This window comes from Oculina patagonica, chromosome 8, assembly GCF_052425735.1.
Source record: "Oculina patagonica isolate OP01 chromosome 8, crgOcupat, whole genome shotgun sequence".
NCBI lineage: Eukaryota > Metazoa > Cnidaria > Anthozoa > Scleractinia > Oculinidae > Oculina > Oculina patagonica.
Window position 1 is genome coordinate 14306318 of NC_135765.1, and position 22445 is coordinate 14328762.

Below are 22445 nucleotides of genomic sequence, written 5' to 3' on the forward strand. Positions count from 1 at the left end.
CGCTGACTTTGAACTCTTATACCTTTTTTAAGATTCAACGAAACGCTGCCAAACTTTGCGAGTTTTCCTAAAATTTATCTGGAAATAATTTGATAGGGTCGGACGATGAGTCAGGAACTTGACATTACCATGGCAACGGCATTTTGACAGGCATGTTTTCCCAAATTTGTAAATTTGGATGTTTCTATTAATTAAAATTAACTTTAATGGGATTATTTTTACATTTTTACGGTTTTAAAGCACATTTTTATTGATTTTGAGTACTTTGCAGTAATTTTGGGTGGTTTTCTAGCATTTTGGAAAAATTTTGAAAACCAAGATGGCGGATCCAAGATGGCGGCTGTTTTGACATCATGATGTAATTGTCACGTGATGTGACGTCACCATCCCACGTGACGTATACCAAAAGAAAGATGTTTGGGCATACAATACATCCTATAAGTTTCATTGTGATTGCTTAAATATTCTGGAAGTTACATAGCCCCCCCCCCCCCCCCGCCCGGTCTGAGAAGGTCCAAAAAAGCCCGGTCTGAAAAGGGTTAAAAGAGAACGCTGTTTTCAAACAAATTCTATAGAATGATTTAAAGGTTCCTTCAATCTCTTGGAAACACTTGTTTTACATGACAAGCAAAAACGGACGAGTCTTCAAATCAATTTCCATTCAATTTAACTTGTTTTCCATCAGATACGTGTTTGGACATTTATCAGTATCTACAATAATGTGCAGGCTTAAAAAAGCTTGTTTTTATTTATGAAGAAAACAAACGTGTGTATCCTTCAACTTTAACAGGCCACACTTATAACAAGTCATGTGATGCGCAGTATAAAACATGTGTATCTAGCTAAAAGGATTGCATTTGCATTAGACGAAAGTTTTTCTAAACATGTTTCTATAGACTCTTTTTTGTTAGAAAAAAGTTCCTTCGTCTTAATTAAAACAAATTTTGATCGCAAATTTTCAGAACGACAAAAAATGCTGCCTTAATTTTATATATTTGCTGCCCACTACTGTTTGTGACCTTTAAGTCACAGTAAAATGTGCAATTCCTTCAAGTTCATTGCTGTTTGAAAAGAGAACGCTCTTTTCAACCAAATTCTATAGAATGATTTGAAGGTTCCTTCAATCTCTTGGAAACACTTGTTTTACATTACAAGCAAAAACTCATGAGCCTTCAAATCAATTTCCATTCAATTTAACTTGTTTTTCAACATGTACGTGTTTGGACATATATGAATATCTACAATAAATTGCAGGCTTCAAAAAAAAAAGCTTGGGTCTTATTATAAAAAAATAAACAGTGGTTATCTTTCGACTTGAACAAGCAATACCGGTAATAAGACGGCTGATCTGCTATATAAAACATGTGTATCTAGCTAAAAGGATTGCATTTGCATTAGAAGAAAGTTTTTCTAAAGATGTTTCTAGGCCCTTTTTTGTTTGGAAAAGGTTCATTCGTCTAAATTAAAAATTTGATTACAAATTTTCAGAACGACAAGAAACTGTGCTGCCTTAATTTTTATTTATTTGCTGGCCACTGCCTTTCGTGACTAAATGTGTGTGCAATTCAAACAAATTCTATAGAATGATTTGAAGGTTCCTTCAATCTCTTGGAAACACTTGTTTTACATTACAAGCAAAAACTGATGAGTCTTCAAATCAATTTCCATTCAATTTAACTTGTTTTTCATCATGTACGTGTTTGGACATTTATGAGTACCTACAATAATGTGCAGGCTTAAAAAAGCTTGTTTCTAATTCTGAAAAAAAAAAAAACAGTGTGTATCTTTCGACTTCAACAACCTATACCGATAATAAGACTGGTGCTCTGCTATATAAAACATGTCTATCTCGCTAAAACCCTCTGAAAAGGTTTCTAGGCTCTTTTTTGTTCGAAAAAGGTTCATTCGTCTAAATTAAAAATTTGATTACAAATTTTCAGAACGATAAAAAACTGTGCTGCCTTAATTTTATATTTTTCCTGGCCCTGTCGTTTGTGACTAATTGTGCATTTTCAAGTTCATTGCAGTTTTAACCCTATTCAGACCGCGGGGGGGGGGGGGGGGTTGAAGCCCGCGCTGACTTTGAACTCTTATACCTTTTTTAAGATTCAACGAAACGCTGCCAAACTTTGCGAGTTTTCCTAAAATTTATCTGGAAATAATTTGATAGGGTCGGACGATGAGTCAGGAACTTGACATTACCATGGCAACGGCATTTTGACAGGCATGTTTTCCCAAATTTGTAAATTTGGATGTTTCTATTAATTAAAATTAACTTTAATGGGATTATTTTTACATTTTTACGGTTTTAAAGCACATTTTTATTGATTTTGAGTACTTTGCAGTAATTTTGGGTGGTTTTCTAGCATTTTGGAAAAATTTTGAAAACCAAGATGGCGGATCCAAGATGGCGGCTGTTTTGACATCATGATGTAATTGTCACGTGATGTGACGTCACCATCCCACGTGACGTATACCAAAAGAAAGATGTTTGGGCATACAATACATCCTATAAGTTTCATTGTGATTGCTTAAATATTCTGGAAGTTACATAGCCCCCCCCCCCCCCCCCCCCCCGCCCGGTCTGAGAAGGTCCAAAAAAGCCCGGTCTGAAAAGGGTTAAAAGAGAACGCTGTTTTCAAACAAATTCTATAGAATGATTTAAAGGTTCCTTCAATCTCTTGGAAACACTTGTTTTACATGACAAGCAAAAACGGACGAGTCTTCAAATCAATTTCCATTCAATTTAACTTGTTTTCCATCAGATACGTGTTTGGACATTTATCAGTATCTACAATAATGTGCAGGCTTAAAAAAGCTTGTTTTTATTTATGAAGAAAACAAACGTGTGTATCCTTCAACTTTAACAGGCCACACTTATAACAAGTCATGTGATGCGCAGTATAAAACATGTGTATCTAGCTAAAAGGATTGCATTTGCATTAGACGAAAGTTTTTCTAAACATGTTTCTATAGACTCTTTTTTGTTAGAAAAAAGTTCCTTCGTCTTAATTAAAACAAATTTTGATCGCAAATTTTCAGAACGACAAAAAATGCTGCCTTAATTTTATATATTTGCTGCCCACTACTGTTTGTGACCTTTAAGTCACAGTAAAATGTGCAATTCCTTCAAGTTCATTGCTGTTTGAAAAGAGAACGCTCTTTTCAACCAAATTCTATAGAATGATTTGAAGGTTCCTTCAATCTCTTGGAAACACTTGTTTTACATTACAAGCAAAAACTCATGAGCCTTCAAATCAATTTCCATTCAATTTAACTTGTTTTTCATCATGTACGTGTTTGGACATATATGAATATCTACAATAAATTGCAGGCTTCAAAAAAAAAAGCTTGGGTCTTATTATAAAAAAGTAAACAGTGGTTATCTTTCGACTTGAACAAGCAATACCGGTAATAAGACGGCTGATCTGCTATATAAAACATGTGTATCTAGCTAAAAGGATTGCATTTGCATTAGAAGAGAGTTTTTCTAAAGATGTTTCTAGGCCCTTTTTTGTTTGGAAAAGGTTCATTCGTCTAAATTAAAAATTTGATTACAAATTTTCAGAACGACAAGAAACTGTGCTGCCTTAATTTTTATTTATTTGCTGGCCACTGCCTTTGGTGACTAAATGTGTGTGCAATTCAAACAAATTCTATAGAATGATTTGAAGGTTCCTTCAATCTCTTGGAAACACTTGTTTTACATTACAAGCAAAAACTGATGAGTCTTCAAATCAATTTCCATTCAATTTAACTTGTTTTTCATCATGTACGTGTTTGGACATTTATGAGTACCTACAATAATGTGCAGGCTTAAAAAAGCTTGTTTCTAATTCTGAAAAAAAAAACAGTGTGTATCTTTCGACTTCAACAACCTATACCGATAATAAGACTGGTGCTCTGCTATATAAAACATGTCTATCTCGCTAAAACCCTCTGAAAGGGTTCTAGGCTCTTTTTTGTTCGAAAAAGGTTCATTCGTCTAAATTAAAAATTTGATTACAAATTTTCAGAACGATAAAAAAACTGTGCTGCCTTAATTTTAATCTTTTTACTGTGCCTGCCGTTCGTGACTAAAAGTGCAATTTTCATAAAGTTCATTGCTGTTTTAAAAGCGAAAGCCCTTTTCAACTAAATTCTATAGTATGATTTAATGGTGCCTTCAATCACTTAGAAACATTGGTTATGCATGTACGTGCAAAAATTTCACGTCCCTTGAAATTGGTTTTCTCCTAAGTTTTTTCTTTTTATTAGCGAATGAAAGTGAACACCTTTTTTAAGTTTTTAAATTGGTGATTTTCCATAGACTGTGCCCGTAAAGTAAATCGTTTTTAGAATAAACGTTAATTCCTGGAAACACTTAAGCATCGATGTCTTGCTGCACACGAACTGCAAATCTAAAAACTGGTTACCGCCAATGTTCTGTTACATATTCTAAGTTAAACACATTTTGAAAAGATAAACTCAATTGCTTATGGTTGCTTAACTTATAGTTCCGATACCTGAGCGGCTTGTTCTAATTAAATTCTAATAATTATTCGCAAAACAAATGAAGCCGGACCATTTAAGGTGTTTAAACAATACCCCTTACCAATAGCAACCAACTCCTGATGTATAAAACTGGTGTAGCTAAGCTGTTTACTTCACTCTCTAACAGCTAACATCCAGAGGTGATTTCTTTGCACTTGGTAAGATGAACTTCATTTCTTTTTATTACAGTAGGACTCCACGATATCTTGCACAATTTTCATTTCCTTTGGGAGTTCGAGGTAGCGGCTCGTATTGTACATAAATTTCAAGGGAGAACAAGCGTAAATGAAACGAACAAAACAACCGCTTCATTTTTCCCCATTTTTCGCCATGCATCATCGAGACACAAAACGAATGCCGCAATCGAGAGATTCTTTTATTTTATTTTCCGAATACCACAGTTCTTAATTTAGTATACTCTATAGTATAACACTATATAACTCTTTAGTATAACACTGTAAAGTGTTTTTACCCTCGTTAAATAAAGTTATTATTATTATTATTATTTTTATTATTATTATTATTATACAGAAATGTCTAATTATTTTGGCTGGGGATGTATAAATTGCAATATTAACTCGAAATAGTTATGTAATTTGGTCAAAAACACCTAAGAAGTATTAAATTGTAAGTCAAATACGATGCTATATGTTGAGAAAGTTGTTCACAAAGTAAAAGCAAAAAATTACCTTGAAGTCGAATTTTCTGAAGATTTGCCATCCATGTGCAAATCTTATGTATAGTATCTAGAAACCTGTCCCGCGGTAAAGTAAAGATAAACGAGAGGAAACCAAGGTAGTTTAGTTTGGTTTTTGAATTAATAGATGTAATTATTTATTTTATATTTATTTGTGACTAATATATCTCGCTTTGCAGAGGCCCGGAAAATACAACAAGGCGATCAAAGATGCCGCCATTCTGGTTGATATTCTTGATGATGGGGATGTCAAATGGAGACGCGTACGAAGATATTGAATTCGATGTTTCTGAAACCAAGTAAGTAACATCTCAGCCGAATTCATCCTACTGCAAGAGCTTTTTATGAAACATAAAGATATTAATGTAAATAAACCTCTTTGTTATGACAAAATCTTGAACCATGCTTCGTTTTGCTACGGAGGAAAAACTTTCAAGTGACCTAATTAACCTTGTAAGGAAATATTTGTAAACTAAAGCAACGGGTTAGCCTCCGGCCAACTGAACAAGTTGGTCATTTTATATTTACTGAATTGAACCCGACGGCAATCATTCACACCTAGTTCTTTCATGAGACTGTAGAAAGAACAAAAGAACTCATCAAAATACTCGTCATTAACCACTGTCATTGGACGCATTGAGCAATGTGTTGCTAAGAAAAGAGAGCACTTGCTAGTAAGATGAATAGAAAAACTCACATTTGAGAATAATTAATCTTATAGGCACAATAGATTTTCTCTAAAACATCTTCTTTTCATTTGGTTTACAAAGAGTTTTCTCTGCCTCCCTTGAGTGTTCACCAAGATACAGAACCACCGACAAAATTGAATGCAAATTCAATTTAAAGAACGACGGAAAGCGAGACTTTTCTGTGCTCAAGTGGCGCACACCGCTGGTGCAACTGACCTCTGATTGCCTGTCTGTCACGCGGAATGGAAACAAGATACCATACGATGGTGTTTCCATAAAGCGCAGTACTCCTGGCCCTGATCAGTTTGTGCTCGTGGTAGTTGGACAGACCGTGTCGTCGACGTTTGAAGTTTCTGAAGGATACGACACGAGCAAAGCTGGAACGTACTCTGTAGCAGTAGACACTTACATAGAATATGCAGTAGGTAGTGTAAAGGGTATGAACGAACCTGGTAAGCCGGGTATCGACATAAAAATAAGTCATCTATCTTCGCCAGCCGTTAGCTTTCAAGTTGTTGGGAGAAAAGCCGGTAATGGTACCTCGGGGCAAAGGGCTCGCTCTCTTGAAAGGGGAAATAAACGTATACTGTCGGTCGGGAATTTTCGAAAACGTGATTCCCTAGATCCTGTTGTCGTGGGAAATGCAGCTCAAATAGAAGAGACAAAAGAAATTCACCACGCTACATACAACAAGGTAGCATCCGTCTATTGGGATCTCGTAAGCAGTTCAAACCCTTTGGGTAACCATCTTAAAACTTGGTTTGGGGGATCAACTTACAAACAAAATGTTATCAGGACGTACCAGCATGTGGGGTATTATTTACAAGTTGACACCATTAAGTATGTCTTTGGACATCCATCTTGCCGAAGTAATTGGTATGCGTTCACTTATATGGGATCCAGAACAATTTACCTGTGCTATTATTACAAAGTATCCCCAAAATATTCGGGTCTTGACAGTAAACTAGGAACTATCGTACACGAGTTAAGCCATGCGTTAGCTTATACAGACGACTTTGGCTACGGGGTCAGTTTCTGCAAACAGCTGGCCAAGATAAATCCAAAGTCAGCCGCAAATAATGCTGAAAATTACTTATATTTTGTAACTTCGTTGTGACCATCTAAATAAGAAATTAACGGGCATGACCACGTTACCAAGAACGGTTTTCTTTACTTGTTTCAAGGCAATAGGTCGTTTGTAACAACGGTGTTCTAATAATTGAAAGCTACTGCTGTAGTGTGGGAGCTGGGTAGGTTAAGAGACTCGATAGCGGTGGGTTGAAAAATTTGCCAGTAAACTGTAAAAGTGATTTTGATGCGATAACCGTACTTCGGGTATTAAAACGTTATGCCTTCGAGGGCTTCCAATACCTAAGATATTCGACTACTGTAATTTTCGAGTTCAGTTCCCAAATGGTGTTGGATAGTCTCGTGCTACAAAGGGAGATTAGGAAACGTTCATCAATGGTAAATTTCAATACGTTTTGGGGGAGTTATCAGTTTCACCATTTTTATTTGACAGCTTAGGCGGATAGAAATTGCCGGCGAAGAACTGAAAAATAAAAAGCAACTGCATGTAACCTAAACAATATAATATCTTTTATTGAGGGTTATATTTAGTTTGGGTTAAGTAATTTTGGTATGTAATGGTAATATTACTGGAAAATAAAAAAGTTTGGTTCCAAGCTATGAAATGGACACTATTTGTTTATATTTGATTGTACTTGAGTATTCAGAAATTTCTGTGTTATTTGGATGCAGCACTTTCATGGACAGAACGAGAGTGGATGCGATTGATCACTGACTGACAATAAAACTGAGCTACTTGAATGGAGATTCCAATTTGACAAGTACATTTTTCCATTTTCTCAAGTCCATTGCTATTTAAAAGGGAACGCTTTTTTCAACCAAATTCAACCAAATGCCTTGAAGGTGTGTTTTATCTCCTTCTCAAACTCATTAATAATTCATCAAGTTAAAACAAAGAAAATTATAACCGTGAAGGTGGTTTGGAAACCCGATCTCAATTAGCATAGATTTTTACGAGTTTATTTCTCCGTTTACTCCGTAGTTTTTGTTTCGATTGAGAAGATATATCAAACACTCGAGACAGTGTTTCATCGGCTATCCAAACACCTCGAATTTCGTCAAAAATACTCCGCTGCGCGTCGTATTTTCAACTCTCTTCTCGGTGTTTGGATATCCCGATGAAACACTGCCTCTCGTGTTTGATATATTACTAGAAACACTTGTATTAAATTTGCATGCAAAGTAATGGGTCTTGAAATTGGTTTCCTCTTAATTTAACTTATTTTTTCACCATTACGGATTTGGCATAAATGACCATCTTCAGATATGAGATGCGTTCAATTCCAAAATAAAAAACGAGAAACGAGAATGAGCCATTAACTGATATATAAATGCGCACCGAGCCAAAAGGATTGCATTTGCAAGGAGTGCTTTGAAAATGACTGAAGGTGCGTTTAACCCCTTACAAACACTTGATTTACATGTAAATGCCAAAATCCGACAACTCTTGAAATTGGACGGTTTTCCTTAACAATTTATCAACAAACTAGATGTCTTTGTGAACAACAACAACAAGTGTCTGCAATAATGTACAGGATATAAGGCTAAAATGCAAAAACGGAAAACGAATTAACTGATCTCTTCTTTAAGATTCACCTTGGTCAGCTCTTACATGAGCAAAAACCAATACTGGCAGTAACAATCTACGTCAAAGGCCCATCAAACTTATAATAGCTATATAGGAAAAGAAAAATAAATGACAGATGGTATGCAGCTCGGTGAAATAAATGAGAAATTTTAAAAAATGTAACGCGATCGTGGGACAAAGAAAAATTTTGAGTCCCTAACGAGACCTAACGGGAATTGAACCCATGGCCTCCCACGTATCGGTTGGGTGCTCTAACCAACTGAGCTACGAGAGACTCGTGGTGAGACTCGTGGTGAGCTCGTGGTAACCTAGAAAATGGTCCAGCACACCACGAGTCTCTCGTAGCTCAGTTGGTTAGAGCGCCCAACCGGTATCTGGGAGGCCATTGGTTCGATTCCCGTCAGGGACTCAGAATTTTTCTTTGTCCCACGCTCGAGTTACATTTCATATTTCTCATTTGAAAGAAAAATACTTCTCGCAGTTTTACATCGAATATATCTTCCAGTTATTTTTGTTGTTTTTATTCCTTGGCTTTATATTACAAGCAAAATTAAATATACAAAAGCATAATTTGCATCAAAAAGAACTACCCATGCCAGTTCAAGGCAACTAGCCCATTTTAGTATTTTTGTTTTGTCATTGCAGAGTTCTTATAATGTTTCCTTCTCATTTTATATCTGATAATTCCTTTGAAGAAAACGCCTGCTTGGTTTTTATCCTTTTTCGGCTGATTTCCTATATAAAAGAATTTGGATACATGTCCCATACGAGTTATGCGGGAAGGTTTCAAATTCATTCGAGGAGACTCGATAGTGATTGGGGACATTTGCCTGAAAACTTTAAAGTTAAGTTTTGATGCGATGGCGTTTTTTTCCGAATTGAAACTTTATGTCAGCAAGGACTCTCTCCAAATTGAAGCTCGTTATCCCAAGCCGAAATTGGGGAAATGTTCCTTTATTGTAAATTCGTATTATATTGAAGAATCGTAAATATGAACAATATGCATAACGTAGTGAATATGTGGTAAACATACATGAGAACTAAGGTAAAAACGTAGAATATGAATGAAATGACCTTCACAGTGTAGGAGCAATTTAAACAATTGCTGTATGGGCCTAAAAAAAATCAAAGCCACAACGCAATTCTAAAAGAGCCATTGCTAAAATTGCTTGTTCACTGCTAAGATCATTTCATCCATTCAGTCCTTCATTTAAAGGGGACACTATCACGAGAATAATCAGCCTGACTTTTTTTTTCAAATATTCAATAGCCCAAAGACTGATGGAATCCTACAAATAGTAAACCAGTTTTGTTAAAAATTACTATGCCAGTATAATGAAGCTCTAAACAAGTGATATTATTGTGATGCCATCAGGAACTTTAGATGCCAACTTGAAAAGGTCAGCCTGACTTTTTCAAGTTTTGCCCTTGAAGCCTGGAAAAATAGCTAAAAACTAAAAATGCCTCTCCTCTTAGCTCCCTTCAACAATTTTCTTTGTATCTTCATCTTGAAGTACAAGGTGCTTTTCATGTACGAGAAGACCTATTTGCCAATTTCAGTACTTTTTATAGTTAATTTATCTGGAAAAAGTAGTTGTCCTGGAAACTACGAACAGTGGTCCAATTTTGTTAAAAATCGCCTTGCAGGTGTACTGAAGCGATAAACAAGTGATATATATTGTGATGCCTCGAGGAACTTTAGATCTCAACTTGAAAAAGCCAGGCTGGTTTTCTCAAGTTTTGTCCTTGTGGACTGGAAAAACAATTAACAACTATTATGACTCCCTTCTTCCTTCAACAACCGTTTCTTTTATATCTTCATCTTGATGTACTAGTTGCATTTCATGTGCAAGTAGACCTATTCGCCAATTTTAGTACTTTTAACCGAAAAGCAGTAAAATCTCCGTGGCAGTACATGAAAAGCACCTTGTACTTTGTAAGTTAAGCTAAAATTTTGGTGACTAACATATCTTGGAATAGCCTATTCGTTGGCATAAAGAAAAAAAAAGTGCCATTTTGAAATGAACTACTTGGAGCGAACCCCAAAAAGCTGTAGAAGAGATTAAGACAGCATTTATTTTTCTCTTAAACATCAGCTCGTGTTCCTATTCCTCGATAGTTACACGGAAAATGTTTTCCATTTGTGTCAAATATATCATCATCTCACAATTGCATGTATTAGACTCTATTGCAGTATAATATTATTCTGAGGAAGTCGGCAACTAGTTTTTCCTGGGAACAAATTGGCTGGTGGCGAGCCCGGTGCAGTTAGGTGTCGCTCCACCTCAGCGACGCTCATTTCGGTCTGGTTAAGGAGCTTTTTATCCTTGACATTGTTACTCATGACTGCAAACGACTCCACTCTTCCGACGTTTCCAAATACTTGGCTGGATTCATTCCACAGGCAGCAACCGGCTGTAAACAGAGCACGAGGGATAACAAGTTTTACTTCGCCAAGAAAATTTTTGGTGTCTTGCGCATGCTTACCATAGAAATAAGGTTCAAGGCCAATGTCTGAAGTTCCCGTAAGTAGAAACAACGTTCCGCGACGAGTGCGATTAGCACAAGAATTTTGAGCGTACCTGCGAACTTTTGCCTCAAATATCTGCCAGGGTCCGCTGTTAGATGCTATATATTGTGGTGCGGCGTTGGTGAGAGTGAATGTAGCTTCCATGAAACTTTTATCAAAAGAGTTTATCGCTAAGGGATCCATGTGACCTCTACTGAGCGGTTCTTCTTTACAAACTTTTTTGTATGCGTCCGTTAAGCCTGGGACACCTGTGGACAAATAAGGTTCATTTTAGCCTAAGACCGTAAATAATCAGAGGCTTCAAAATCGTATGGAAAGGGCCCAAGAATCAAAGGTTCGCTAGCAACTATTGAAAGACAATAATGAAACATTTGGCTTTATTAGCCGATAAGAGAGTGATCCGCTAATACTTTACTGACTTCCAAGAGTTTAGTTATGTGAAGTCGGTTTCCAAAAAGATTGTTTTCTTCAAAACGATCACTCTGTAAATGATACTTTCAATTTATTTTTATCGATCGTTTGAATAATGTGTTAGGTGATTTTCATTGATACAGTGCCAAACACTACCACGTGCGCTAGATAGAAATGGACATATTCATGTTTCGGCGAATAAAATTCTACCATTACTGTTAAATGTAACCCTCGTTAAAATAGTCTTCCTTCCTTCCTTCCTTTCTTCCGTCCTCCTGCCTTCATTGTCCAGGGGCGCCACATGACCCATTTCGACCAGTGACGTCACAAAAACGTTCTTAGTGGCTTATGGTGGATTTAGAAACAATGTATGAACGGCTTGCGTAAACGTGTACGCAAGCCGTTGATACATTGTCTCTATTTTTTTTTTTTTTTTCACGCACGTAAAAATTTACACGAAAACCTTGCAAAAGTGCAGGAGAGAATTAACTTGAGAGTGCGTGTTTATAAATGATATGGCTCGAAGATCTCAAGAGAGCGGAACACCTTACGAGTAACGTACCTGGCGGATTTCTCCAATCTCCTCTCACATCTTTTCGTTTGTAAGTTCCAATGAACGGAGCCTGCTGAGGAGTCACTTTGTATGCTGAATAAAAAGGGATATTTCTTTCCGGATCAAACAGCGACACAAAATAAGGAGCAGTGCCATTTGGATCATAAGGAAGTGTCTGCTGCATTTCCTTTCCTCGGGTGATATTCGGGAGACCCTCGGGACGCCGGTTTCCTGCGAAAAACGGCGGCGGCTGAGGTTGCACTAGGGTCTTGCATCGCCAGCGGTGACCATTTTTCCTCTGAATTTCTTAAATAGTAGAAGGAGAAAACGTATATCAGTAGATATATTTCAATGTCGAAACAAATTCACGTTTGAGAAAAAAGGGGAAGCCACGAGCCATCATCCATCGCAGGGTTTCCCCCAGCATTATGTCGCCGGTAGCCATTTATACACCTGGGTGGAGAGAGGCACTATGAGAGAAAAGTGTCTTGCCCAAGAACACAACACAAGTGACCCCGGCCAGGGATCGAACTCGGACCGCTCGATCCGGAGTCCGGCGCACTAACCATTTGGCCACCGCGCCTCCCACGAAAGGAAAGAAAGAAAAGTTTAAAATAACACCAAAAAGCGACTCATTATGTTGTGGCCTGCGTAGCCGCCAAAGGTCGATCGATCGACCACGGACGTCGGATATGCATACAAAAATTACAAGTTCTTGTCCACCCAGATTACGAGCTCATAATTTGGTTTATCACCGCTATTTTGATAAAGTTATTTCTCCCCAAGTCTTGTACATTTTCGCTTCAAACTACAGAAAGTTCGTGCCGGCGAAAACAAGAAAAGGCGTTGGGTTTTTTGCGTTTGGCCGCTTTTAACCGCAGGGTACCCCCATCACACTGTTACACAACTACAACAATTTGAATATAAACCTCCATCTTCCATCAAAAAGCACTTACCAACTCTAGAGGCTTGACTCAAGGATAAAGCAGTAGCCACCAAGACTATCAGGACAATGAAAGTTGGAACCTTTTCCACCAGCATTGCTGCCAGGTATGAAAATCACTTTTCAAATGCTAAGAACCTTAAATAAACATGCAACAACCAGAACAACTTGTTCGTAAGATTAAGCTAAAATACCTAAATCGTTCATTATGCCAAATTTTGCTTGTTTCAAGTTGCTTCAGCTCTATAAAATAGGCTTATCTGAAAAGAAGCACATTTTGGAGTAAACTGACCTTTTCTAATGAGCTAAAATACCTACGTCGCTTATCGTGTGAAATTTGGCTCGTTTCAGGATGCTTTCGCTCCATAAATTAGATTTATCTGAAAAGAATTACGTTTTGAATATGAAGTAAAATGATCTTTCCTATTGAGCTAAAATACCTAAAATGGTAAGTAATGCCAAATTTGGCTCGTTTCAGGTTGTTTTAGCTCCATAAATTAGGTTTATCTGAAAAGAAGCACGTTTGAAGTAAACAGACCTCTTCTGTTAATTGAGCTTATGTACCTAAAATCGTTTATCGTGCGAAATTTGGCTCGCTTCAGGTTGCTTTAGCTCCATAAACTTGATTTATCAGTGAAAAGAAACGGTTTTAAAGTGAACTGACCCTTTCCATTGAGCTAAAATAACTAAAATCGTTTATCGTGCGAAATTTGGCTCGTTTCAGGATGCTCTAGCTCCATAAATTAGATTTATCTGAAAAGAAGCACGTTTTGAAGTAACCTGCATGGCATTTCCTATGAAAAGAAGCACATTTTGAAGTAAACTGACTTTTTCTATCAAGCTATAAAAATACCTACATTGTTTATCGTGCGAAATTTGGCTCGTTTCAGGGTGTTTAAGCACCATTTTGAATATGAAGTAAACTGAACTTTTCTGTTAAGCTATAAAATACCTTAAATGGTAATGCCAAATTTGGCTCGTTTCAGGTTGTTTTAGCTCCACTGATTAGGTTTATCTGAAAAGAAGCACGTTTGAAGTAAACGGTACTTTGCTGTATTGCTAAATTACCCAAAATCGTTTATCGTGAGAAATTTTAAAAGCCCCATAAATTAGATTTATCTGAAAAGAAGCATGTTTTGAAGTAAAATGACCTTTCCTATTGAGCTCAAATAACTAAAGTCGTTCATCGTGCGAAATTTGGCTTGTTTCCGGATGCTTTAGCTCCATAAATTAGATTTATCTGAAAAGAAGCAGGTTTTTAAGGAGCATGGGACAAAAGCATGTTTTAGGGAATAGAGAACACCAAAATCGAAGAAATACTCTTAGAGGACGCGAATACAAGGCAAGTTTTGGTGGGAACGGGGAACATGGACCTCCCCTGGGAGGCTCTCATAGCTGAAAGTTTCAATTCAGATGATAATCCAGTCCGCACGCGGTTTCGCTAAAGCGTAAAGTGCCCGGGGGGGGGGGGGGGACTCCCATATGAAACGGACGGGGATGCTCGTTGGAAATTTTGAAAAGAACCCCTAAAAGAGACCAATCTGGGTGTGGCTCAAAAACTAAGAATGGAGTTTATATTTGTATATTTCTTCGTGTGTAACCCTAAACGAGACCATTATGGCTAAAAATATTGGCGTTTTGGGCGTTTTTTCCCGGAACACCCTAAGCGAGACCAAAAGTCCGAAATTTACACCCCTAAGCGAGACGACGAGCATCCCCGTCACTTTCATATGCGAGTCCCCCCCTCGGGGTAAAGTGGAATTCGTTATTTGAAGCAAATTTGTTAGAATGCTACGAAAACAATAAGATGGTAGCTGATTCGGCCTTTGACCTTATCAACTATTACCTCAGAAATCTCGAGCTTATAATCTGATTGTTTACAAGAAGGCCCTCGAACGATACCCTGGGTATAAGTACCAGAGGATTTTTCTCGCGGCGGTAGCCTGCGTAGCAGGCGTCTGTGTAGTTTTCAGCGCGTTTAATACGCGCGCTACAAAAACTACTCAGACGCCTGCTAGACTGCTACGCAGGCTATCGCGGCGGTGGATACTTCGGCGGCCGAAGACCATCGCCACGAGTGTTTTTCGCGCGGGTCACAATAGAGAGATGACCGACACCGGAAACCGCGCAAAAAAATCCTCTGGCACCCAGGGTATCGAAACGAGCGCTTCTGCGTCGTCTGAAAATTTGACTTGCGTGAAACAAACCATCAATAAATCAATGTTATCGATATTTCGTGTGTAACAAATTTTCACTGGATTATGCTAAAATTATAAGACTGCTCGTTTTCGGTTTCTAACGACCTACTGTACATACAGTTTTGTTGGGAGTAAGAGTCAGTCAGTCGTTTGATCAGAATGTATCGTAATAAAGTAATCTGAGTGTATTATTGCAAATTACAACCTGTGTTAGGTCAGATACCAAAAAAAAAAGCTAAAAAAACTCTTTGGATGTGGCCATATTAAGATATGCGGGAACTCATTACTCATTTCACGCAGTGAGTGCACTGTGGTAACAAAGGAACATACCGACAACCCGACGTAACCAATCGAACGTTCGGTGATCGAGCCCAATCGAAGTCATCGAACAACAATCGTTGTTGTTCGATTGGGTTCGGTAATCGAACACAGTCGAACTCACAATAAAATTTGGTCAATCGAACAAAATCGAACGTGGTCAAAGGCATTCGCTACCCTACCTAAAGACCAATCGAAATCATTCGGAAACATGCCACTTCAGTTTTGACTTATTCGTCTGTCGATGGAATTATATTTGCAAGATCCCGTTTAGTCAAATTACAAGTTTTACTTTCATACCTGGAGAGAATTCACTAATTCGTTCCCATGTCACTCAATCACCGGAAACTACATCCCAAATCGGGGGTAAAACTGCAGTTCTTGATTCAGTGAAGAAATTCGAGGGAAACTGCGAGTTTTGGTTCGAGCCTTTATATTGGGATGTTCAAAACATCGAGGTTTAGAGAAGTCAGGATTCCACTGAAAAGGGTATATTTTTAGGTATTAACGTCACTGAGGAACTCCGGAAGATAGGCACGGAAACTTCCCTCCTCTCCTGAGTGTAATTATACGCGGACCTTCTCTTTTAGTGTTTTGTCGTCAACAGTTCTCATAAGTTGGTGCTTGACAGGTCAAGATTAAACGAATTTGGCCCGAATTGTTTCAAAGCAGTCGCCAGCCTGGCTTAATTAAGACGAACTGAGAACAATCGGCAACAGGACACACCAGTTATTAATCCAAGAATGAAGGTTTTGACCCATTCGTTGTTTTTCTGTCGTTTGATTTTTATTTGCAAGATCACGTTTAGGTTAATTTCTACCTACCTGAAAATCAAGCAGATCTCACAGCAGCCAACGAAAGAGAAGTCGTTCAAAGTCCCGGTTCAAATTGTAGTGCAAATGATACTTCCGCAGCAAGCTATAAGACGAGTTAAAGGTGTCACTATTGAAACCTGATTCGACGGCAAGCGTTTAAGTGTCAGGCCACAATTCGTGGAATTCATCGCTGATAGCTGATAACACCTTTGTGATTATATTCGAAATGTGTTTCATCGGATCCACGTTTTCTACGAAATAAATTACCCTTTTTACGTAAACATAAGTTATGGGGAAAAATACTGTAAAGTTTCGAAAGTCAGGATCGATCCTCGTTTAATACTTTCGGATTAAACATCCCACAGGGATTAGCCTGCGAACGAATACAGCCGCCTCTCATTCGCTCCCGCACGTAGTAGTGGGAGCGAATGAGAGGCAACTGTTTTCGCAGGCTACCTAGGGATACTCCAGTCAACTTTTGGCAGCTTGATCAGAGTGAAGTGTGGGCTAAATGTATACTTTTGTTGAAAAGTTACTGTGAGCATACGAAAGCTGTACCCTTTTTCATGCTTTTGAAATCGTCCCCAGTGTAGTTTGCTTTGATCATCTTTTCACAGAATTCTTCGCTTCAGATGCGTTCTCACCGCATTATGCTTCAGACTATTACAAGGGGTAAAAGTGACAAGCGACATGACCCTGAAAACGGGCGACACGGAACATTTTAAAAGCGACAAGCGACATCATGACAGCACTGAAATGCGACAGCGACACAATGCAACAGCAAAACAATGGGGTAAAAAACGACAGCGACATTTACCGCTGTTAGCTTGGCGACATGGGTTGTCAGAAACATGCGACATTGCGACACGGCTACCCCCCTTGGAAGGCCTCATTAAAAGGACAATGGCTTTATCGTGTGATATTTATGAAGGCATTATTTAAAGGGGTTATGCGTGACGTGTGATTTGGGCAAAAATAAGCGCGTGACAGCTCAAATCTGGCCGTGATCCTTAATTTTCCGGTCTAGTATGAATGTTGATTGCTTTTTGAGGACCGTGATTTGTGAATCAAGCTGACTGAGCACGTCCGTGAAGCCGAAGACAGATTAACTCAAACATCAATTTTTCAATTTTCAATTTTTGTTGCTGGCGATTCGCGCTCTGTTAACTCGAATTGTAGGCAAGTCTACAAAATTAACAAAGGTTCAATCTTGAAGCCAAAGACTAATTTTGTTTAACCCTTTCACTCCTATTAAAACGCGCACTTACGCGCTATTTGGAGGTGCAGTCATTGATTCACTTGTGACGTCATCAATTAGCATGTCAGTGGAACTGTTCGTGATAGGAATCTAATAGAGCTTGGATCGACCTTTCTACAGGACTGTTCATTTTGAATATCGGTTGCATTCTGATAGAGCTAATCAAAGAAAAACACAATCCATTTTTGGTGCAAAATCGTTGCTTAAACAGGCCAGTACATCTGTAACTGGTCAAGGTCCCCTTTTCAGGGTTTTCCAATGATAACGTCAAAACTTTTTTGGCCAGAAGAAAGGATATGAAGAGTAGAAAGTAACGAGAATAATTAAGAAAGCGGAATAAACGGAAGCAGAAGGGGCAAAAAAAATTGGAACGGTTCAGCAAAAAAAAAAAAAAATGGCGTATGCGCATGCACCAAAGTGAAATTAATTATTGTACATTTAGTACACAGAATCTTTATCAAAATGTTGCTGAAGTGTAAAAAAAAAGTGCTTCTTTAGCAAAGTTAAGGTAAATTCAAGACCATAGCACCAAAATTTCAGTTTAGCGGCTAAAAAAACGCGTTTTGGGGGGAAAATCTGAGAGTCAAAGGGTTAAGGACGCGATCTCGCGCTTTCGGCTCAATTAATGCATTTCAGGTCTTGTAAACTTGCCTGAGAGATCAGTTTTGCAACTTGGCTATTGAAAGGTAAATGCAACACGAATTAACTTATCAGTTAAAGCTCATTCTTGGATTTTTCCTCTCCTTGCTAGCAAAGTATTTGTGTGATCTGAGATTACAAATCCAATTTTGCATTCTCCCAACACCGTGATCAGAATGCGTTACAAAAAGGCGTACCCTGAATGACTGAAAACCTCAATGATAAAAAAAAACCTATCCCGTGCGGCACATAATATAGCCCATATATCGGAGTATCTCCCCGGGTAGCATTCTTTTTTTTTATCGTTCCTCTCGGTTGCCTCCCTAGCCTTTATTGCGAGGAAAATGGGTACGCAAGGGCGAAGGGGGAGATCATATAGGCTTGGCAATGATTTATTTTTGTCACAGTAACGTTAAAAACCCAGGTAGAACTCGCGTTACGTTCGGTGCCCAGTTTCATTTCTCTCAGTTTCGGCTTTCAGGTTTTGTTTTCAGTAAAGAGCCAGTGAAAAATTGGACGCCTTCATGGGGGTTTTCTCTTGCAAAGCTGCTGACGACTTAGCGATAGTTGGATATTTCCTGCTGCATTCATCTCCAAAATATTTCCCTCGATCACTTTAATTTGCGGCAAGGGCCGGTGTAACGTCTTCGTTAAAACTCGGAGAGCCCTTGTCTTTATAAAGGGAAGCTTCCACATGCGCCTGACTCCTGTCCATGGATAGTTGGATTTTCCCTGTCGCATTCATCTCCGCGATGTTTTCCTCAATCAACTTTGCTAGGGCTGGCACGTCGCCTTTTAAACTTGGAGTATCCTTGTCTATTTAACAAATAAAGAAGCCTAAGCCATGTTTTATACTGTCATAAAACACGACGGGCATTTGAGAACACGAGGGAAATGTAGAAAACATGAGCCGCAGGCGAATGTTTTCTACATTTCTCGAGTGTTCTCAAATGCCCGTCGTGTTTTATGACAGTATAAAACATGGCTTAGGCTTCTTTCTTTGCTTTATGATATAGATTTTAGACACCGCGAGTGAAAAGTTTAATTAAAAATATGTACAACAAGAGCGAGTAAACAAAGATGAAAAGCAGAAAATAGTTTACGGGAAGACCAGAAAACTGACACAATTTCATTCAGTATTCGACGTAAAATAAGGCTAAGCATTTCAGGTAAGTTTGTTACCTTTTAATCTTGATCTTGTCTTTTTGAACTTCAATAAACTTCACCGACTCTGAGTGCAATTTCGTCTCAGCATAATATAGTAGTCTCGATGACATCCGTCCCTTGCTTCGTTCGACTTGAACAAAGCGTATAATTTCCAGAAAAGCTATTGCTTAGGATATTCCCGTAAACCTTAATTGTTGTCACAATCAAGTTCCAGCATGAATAGACGAATTAAGAGGAGATTGTCGAAGAAAATCTTCGAAAGAAAACTCTGTCGCTCGCTTTCCTTGCGAGTTTCATTCAACTCAAGCAGTGGACACCGCGCCACAATTTTTCCCGCCTCACTTCGTTTACATCAAAATGAAATGTCCAGTGGATTTGTACTTAAAAAGGAATTTAATAAAACAATTATTCCATTCGCCCTTGTTCAATACGAGTGGTTATAGCCAACGAACAGTCAACGACGCGCGAAGCACTCGAGGAAAGCTGACGAAAAACAATAAAACATGATTTTTCTATGTTTTATACTCTGATAAGACATAGGTTTTTAGCCGATCAGAGCGCGCGTAGACTCCTATCTATATTATAATACTAATTATAATATAGATAGAAGTCTACGCGCGCTCTGATTGGCTAAAAACCTGTGTTTTATCAGAGTATAAAACATAGAAAAATCATGTTTTATTGTTTTTCGTCAGCGTGCTTCGCGCGTCGCTGGCTGTCCGTTGGCTATAACCACTCGTATCCAATAACGGCGAATGGAATAATTGTTTTATTAAATTCGTCTTAAGTATAAATCCACTAGACATTTCATTTTGATGTAAACAAAGTGAGGCGGGAAAAATTGTAGCGCGGCGTTCACTTCTTGAGTTGAATGAAACTCGCACGGAAAGCGAGCGAGAGTGTTTTCTTTCAAAGGTTTTCTTCGACAATCTCCTCTTAAATCGTCTATTCATGCTGGAAAATTGGGACAACAGTTAAGGTTTACGGGAAGATCCAAAGCAATAGCTTTTCTGGAAATTACAAGCCTTGTTCAAGTCGAACGAAGCAAGGGACGGCTGTCATCGAGACTACTATATTATGCTGAGACGAAATTGCACTCAGAGTCGGTGAAGTTTATTGAAGTTCAAAAAGACAAGATCAACATTGAAAGGTAACAAACTTACCTGAAATGCTTAGCCTAATTTTACGTCGAACACTGAATGAAATTGTGTCAGTTTTCTGGTTTTCCCGTAAACTAATTGCTGATTTTCATCTTTGTTCCGTCGCTCTCGTTGTACTATTTTCAATTTAACTAGTATTCACTCGCGGCGTCTAAAATCTATATCATAAAGCAAAGAAAGAAGCCTAAGCCATGTTTTATGCTGTCATAAAACACTCCGGGCATTTGAGAACACTCGAGAAATGTAGAAAACATTCGCCTACGGCTCATGTTTTCTACATTTCCCTCGTGTTCTCAAATGCCCGTCGTGTTTTATGACAGTATAAAACATGGCTTAGGCTTCTTTATTTGTTAAATAATTCGCATGTGACTGACCTTCGCCCAAGGCAAAACCGGTTATGCCACAGGGATCGAAATTGGCCCAGTCATCGAATGACATGTCCTTAACAGTTTCATAGCTTCCTTCTTTGAGCCCCAGCGTTGCTAGGAGACCATCAAGGGACTTCTTCATGTCTGCCATCGCATCTTCAGCTTGTCGCCCTTTGCCGTTTACGTTTTCAATGGCTCCGTCACGCTTCTTTAGCGGTATAACTCCGTTGTACAGCGTTAGTCCAAATCCGACCACTGCGAGGACAGCGCCAATGTTGGCAGCAATTCCATCAGCTGTCGCTATCCCAGCACTGGCCAGGCCAACGAAGAAAAGACAAAGTACACCTACTACACCTTCAGTTATACCACAGGGCACCCAGGCTCACGTTCTGACAACTCGGTCAAAAAGGCGGCGTCAAAATTATAAAGATTTGTATGAAACTTTAGAGGAAAAAATTTTATCGTACGAAAATATAATAAACCGCTAGTAAAGCTCACATTTCACATCATATGTTGTCTACGTGACGTTTCTTGACTGTTCTAAAGCATTTAAACCTTATTTAACCGATATTTTTAATTTTAGTTTACTCTTACCTAAATATATTCAAGGGTGCACACTTCCGACGCTAGATAAACACCAGTGTTCGACAAAAATGAGCCAAAACTTGCCTTTAATTTGGTCCACCCACTCCAAAAACTCGCATGGGAATAGTTCGAAGACCATTCTTTTACTGCAGCAAATTTTTGATTGGCCTGCCTCTCTTCGCGGTTTAAGAATACGGGAAAAATAACCATGGTCTGCAAACTTTTAGCTTTCTCCAACACCTTGAACCAGAGAGAGTCGACGCATTTTTAATTAGCCTTGCCTTTCACGTGCAGCCTCACGCTATGATTGGGCGATAGTTGTCACGGCGACGATACTTTTTCCCCGTAGGGGAGGGAGGCAAACGAGACCGTCAAGGGTGCTCTGCCTTACTCATGTACACTGGCCTGAGATCCCACAGGGTGATTTTGCCTCACGTGCGAATCTTGACTCACTGGTGTACCGAGAATGAATTTTGCACATCCCTTGCGAATTACATGTAAATTCGACGCACTTCACAAAACAACAAGCGACTAAAGCCTGGTTCTCATATGATCGTCCCGATCGTCTCTGTCGCTTCTGTCGCTTTAAAAAGTTTGCTTGCTCCAATCACATCAGACATTGCAAACGACAGAAGCGACAGAGACGATCGGGGCGATCATATGAGAACCAGCCTTAAAGCAACATCAACAATGTAACAAAGCAAAGGGCAATAGCTCAGAGCGTTCGTTCAAAGTGTCGTCGCTAATGTAATAAATAGTCGAAAGGTTAGCGTAAACTACTATTATTATCGTAAATGTTTCAGCGAAATATTTTCCAAATTTAACATAGAATACAGTATTGGTGAACGTGTTTTCATTTTAATGCAAATGCGATTACTTTTTTAAGTTCTCGCATATATTGTGG

At 38.6% G+C, this 22445-nt stretch overlaps 2 protein-coding genes and 1 long non-coding RNA gene across 8 annotated transcripts in view; 1 reads left to right on the forward strand and 2 right to left on the reverse strand.

Moving 5' to 3' along the window:
- The window catches only part of LOC144663902 (uncharacterized), a 284797-nt gene that overhangs the window by 226579 nt on the left and 35773 nt on the right, over nucleotides 1-22445 (reverse strand). The window lies entirely within an intron of this gene.
- Nucleotides 5441-7036, forward strand: LOC144663132 (extracellular protease-like). Its single transcript, XM_078524065.1, has 2 exons — nucleotides 5441-5529; nucleotides 6001-7036. Exons 1-2 carry the CDS (start codon nucleotides 5441-5443, stop codon nucleotides 7034-7036), a joined length of 1125 nt encoding a protein of 374 aa, XP_078380191.1.
- LOC144662680 (uncharacterized) lies at nucleotides 9102-17003 on the reverse strand. 6 transcript variants are annotated; one of them, XM_078523533.1, is made up of 5 exons: nucleotides 16923-17003; nucleotides 16374-16467; nucleotides 13047-13171; nucleotides 12100-12396; nucleotides 9102-11374 (listed from the first exon to the last, which is right to left on the reverse strand). In XM_078523533.1, exons 3-5 carry the CDS (start codon nucleotides 13129-13131, stop codon nucleotides 10782-10784), a joined length of 975 nt encoding a protein of 324 aa, XP_078379659.1. In that variant the 5' UTR covers nucleotides 13132-13171; nucleotides 16374-16467; nucleotides 16923-17003; the 3' UTR covers nucleotides 9102-10781. The 6 variants fall into 6 exon arrangements, with proteins under 6 accessions (XP_078379659.1, XP_078379664.1, XP_078379660.1 ...); XM_078523538.1 differs by lacking the exon at nucleotides 16923-17003 and adding an exon at nucleotides 13986-14048 and having other exon boundaries at nucleotides 13047-13133; nucleotides 16374-16594; XM_078523534.1 differs by lacking the exon at nucleotides 16923-17003 and adding an exon at nucleotides 13986-14048 and having other exon boundaries at nucleotides 16374-16593.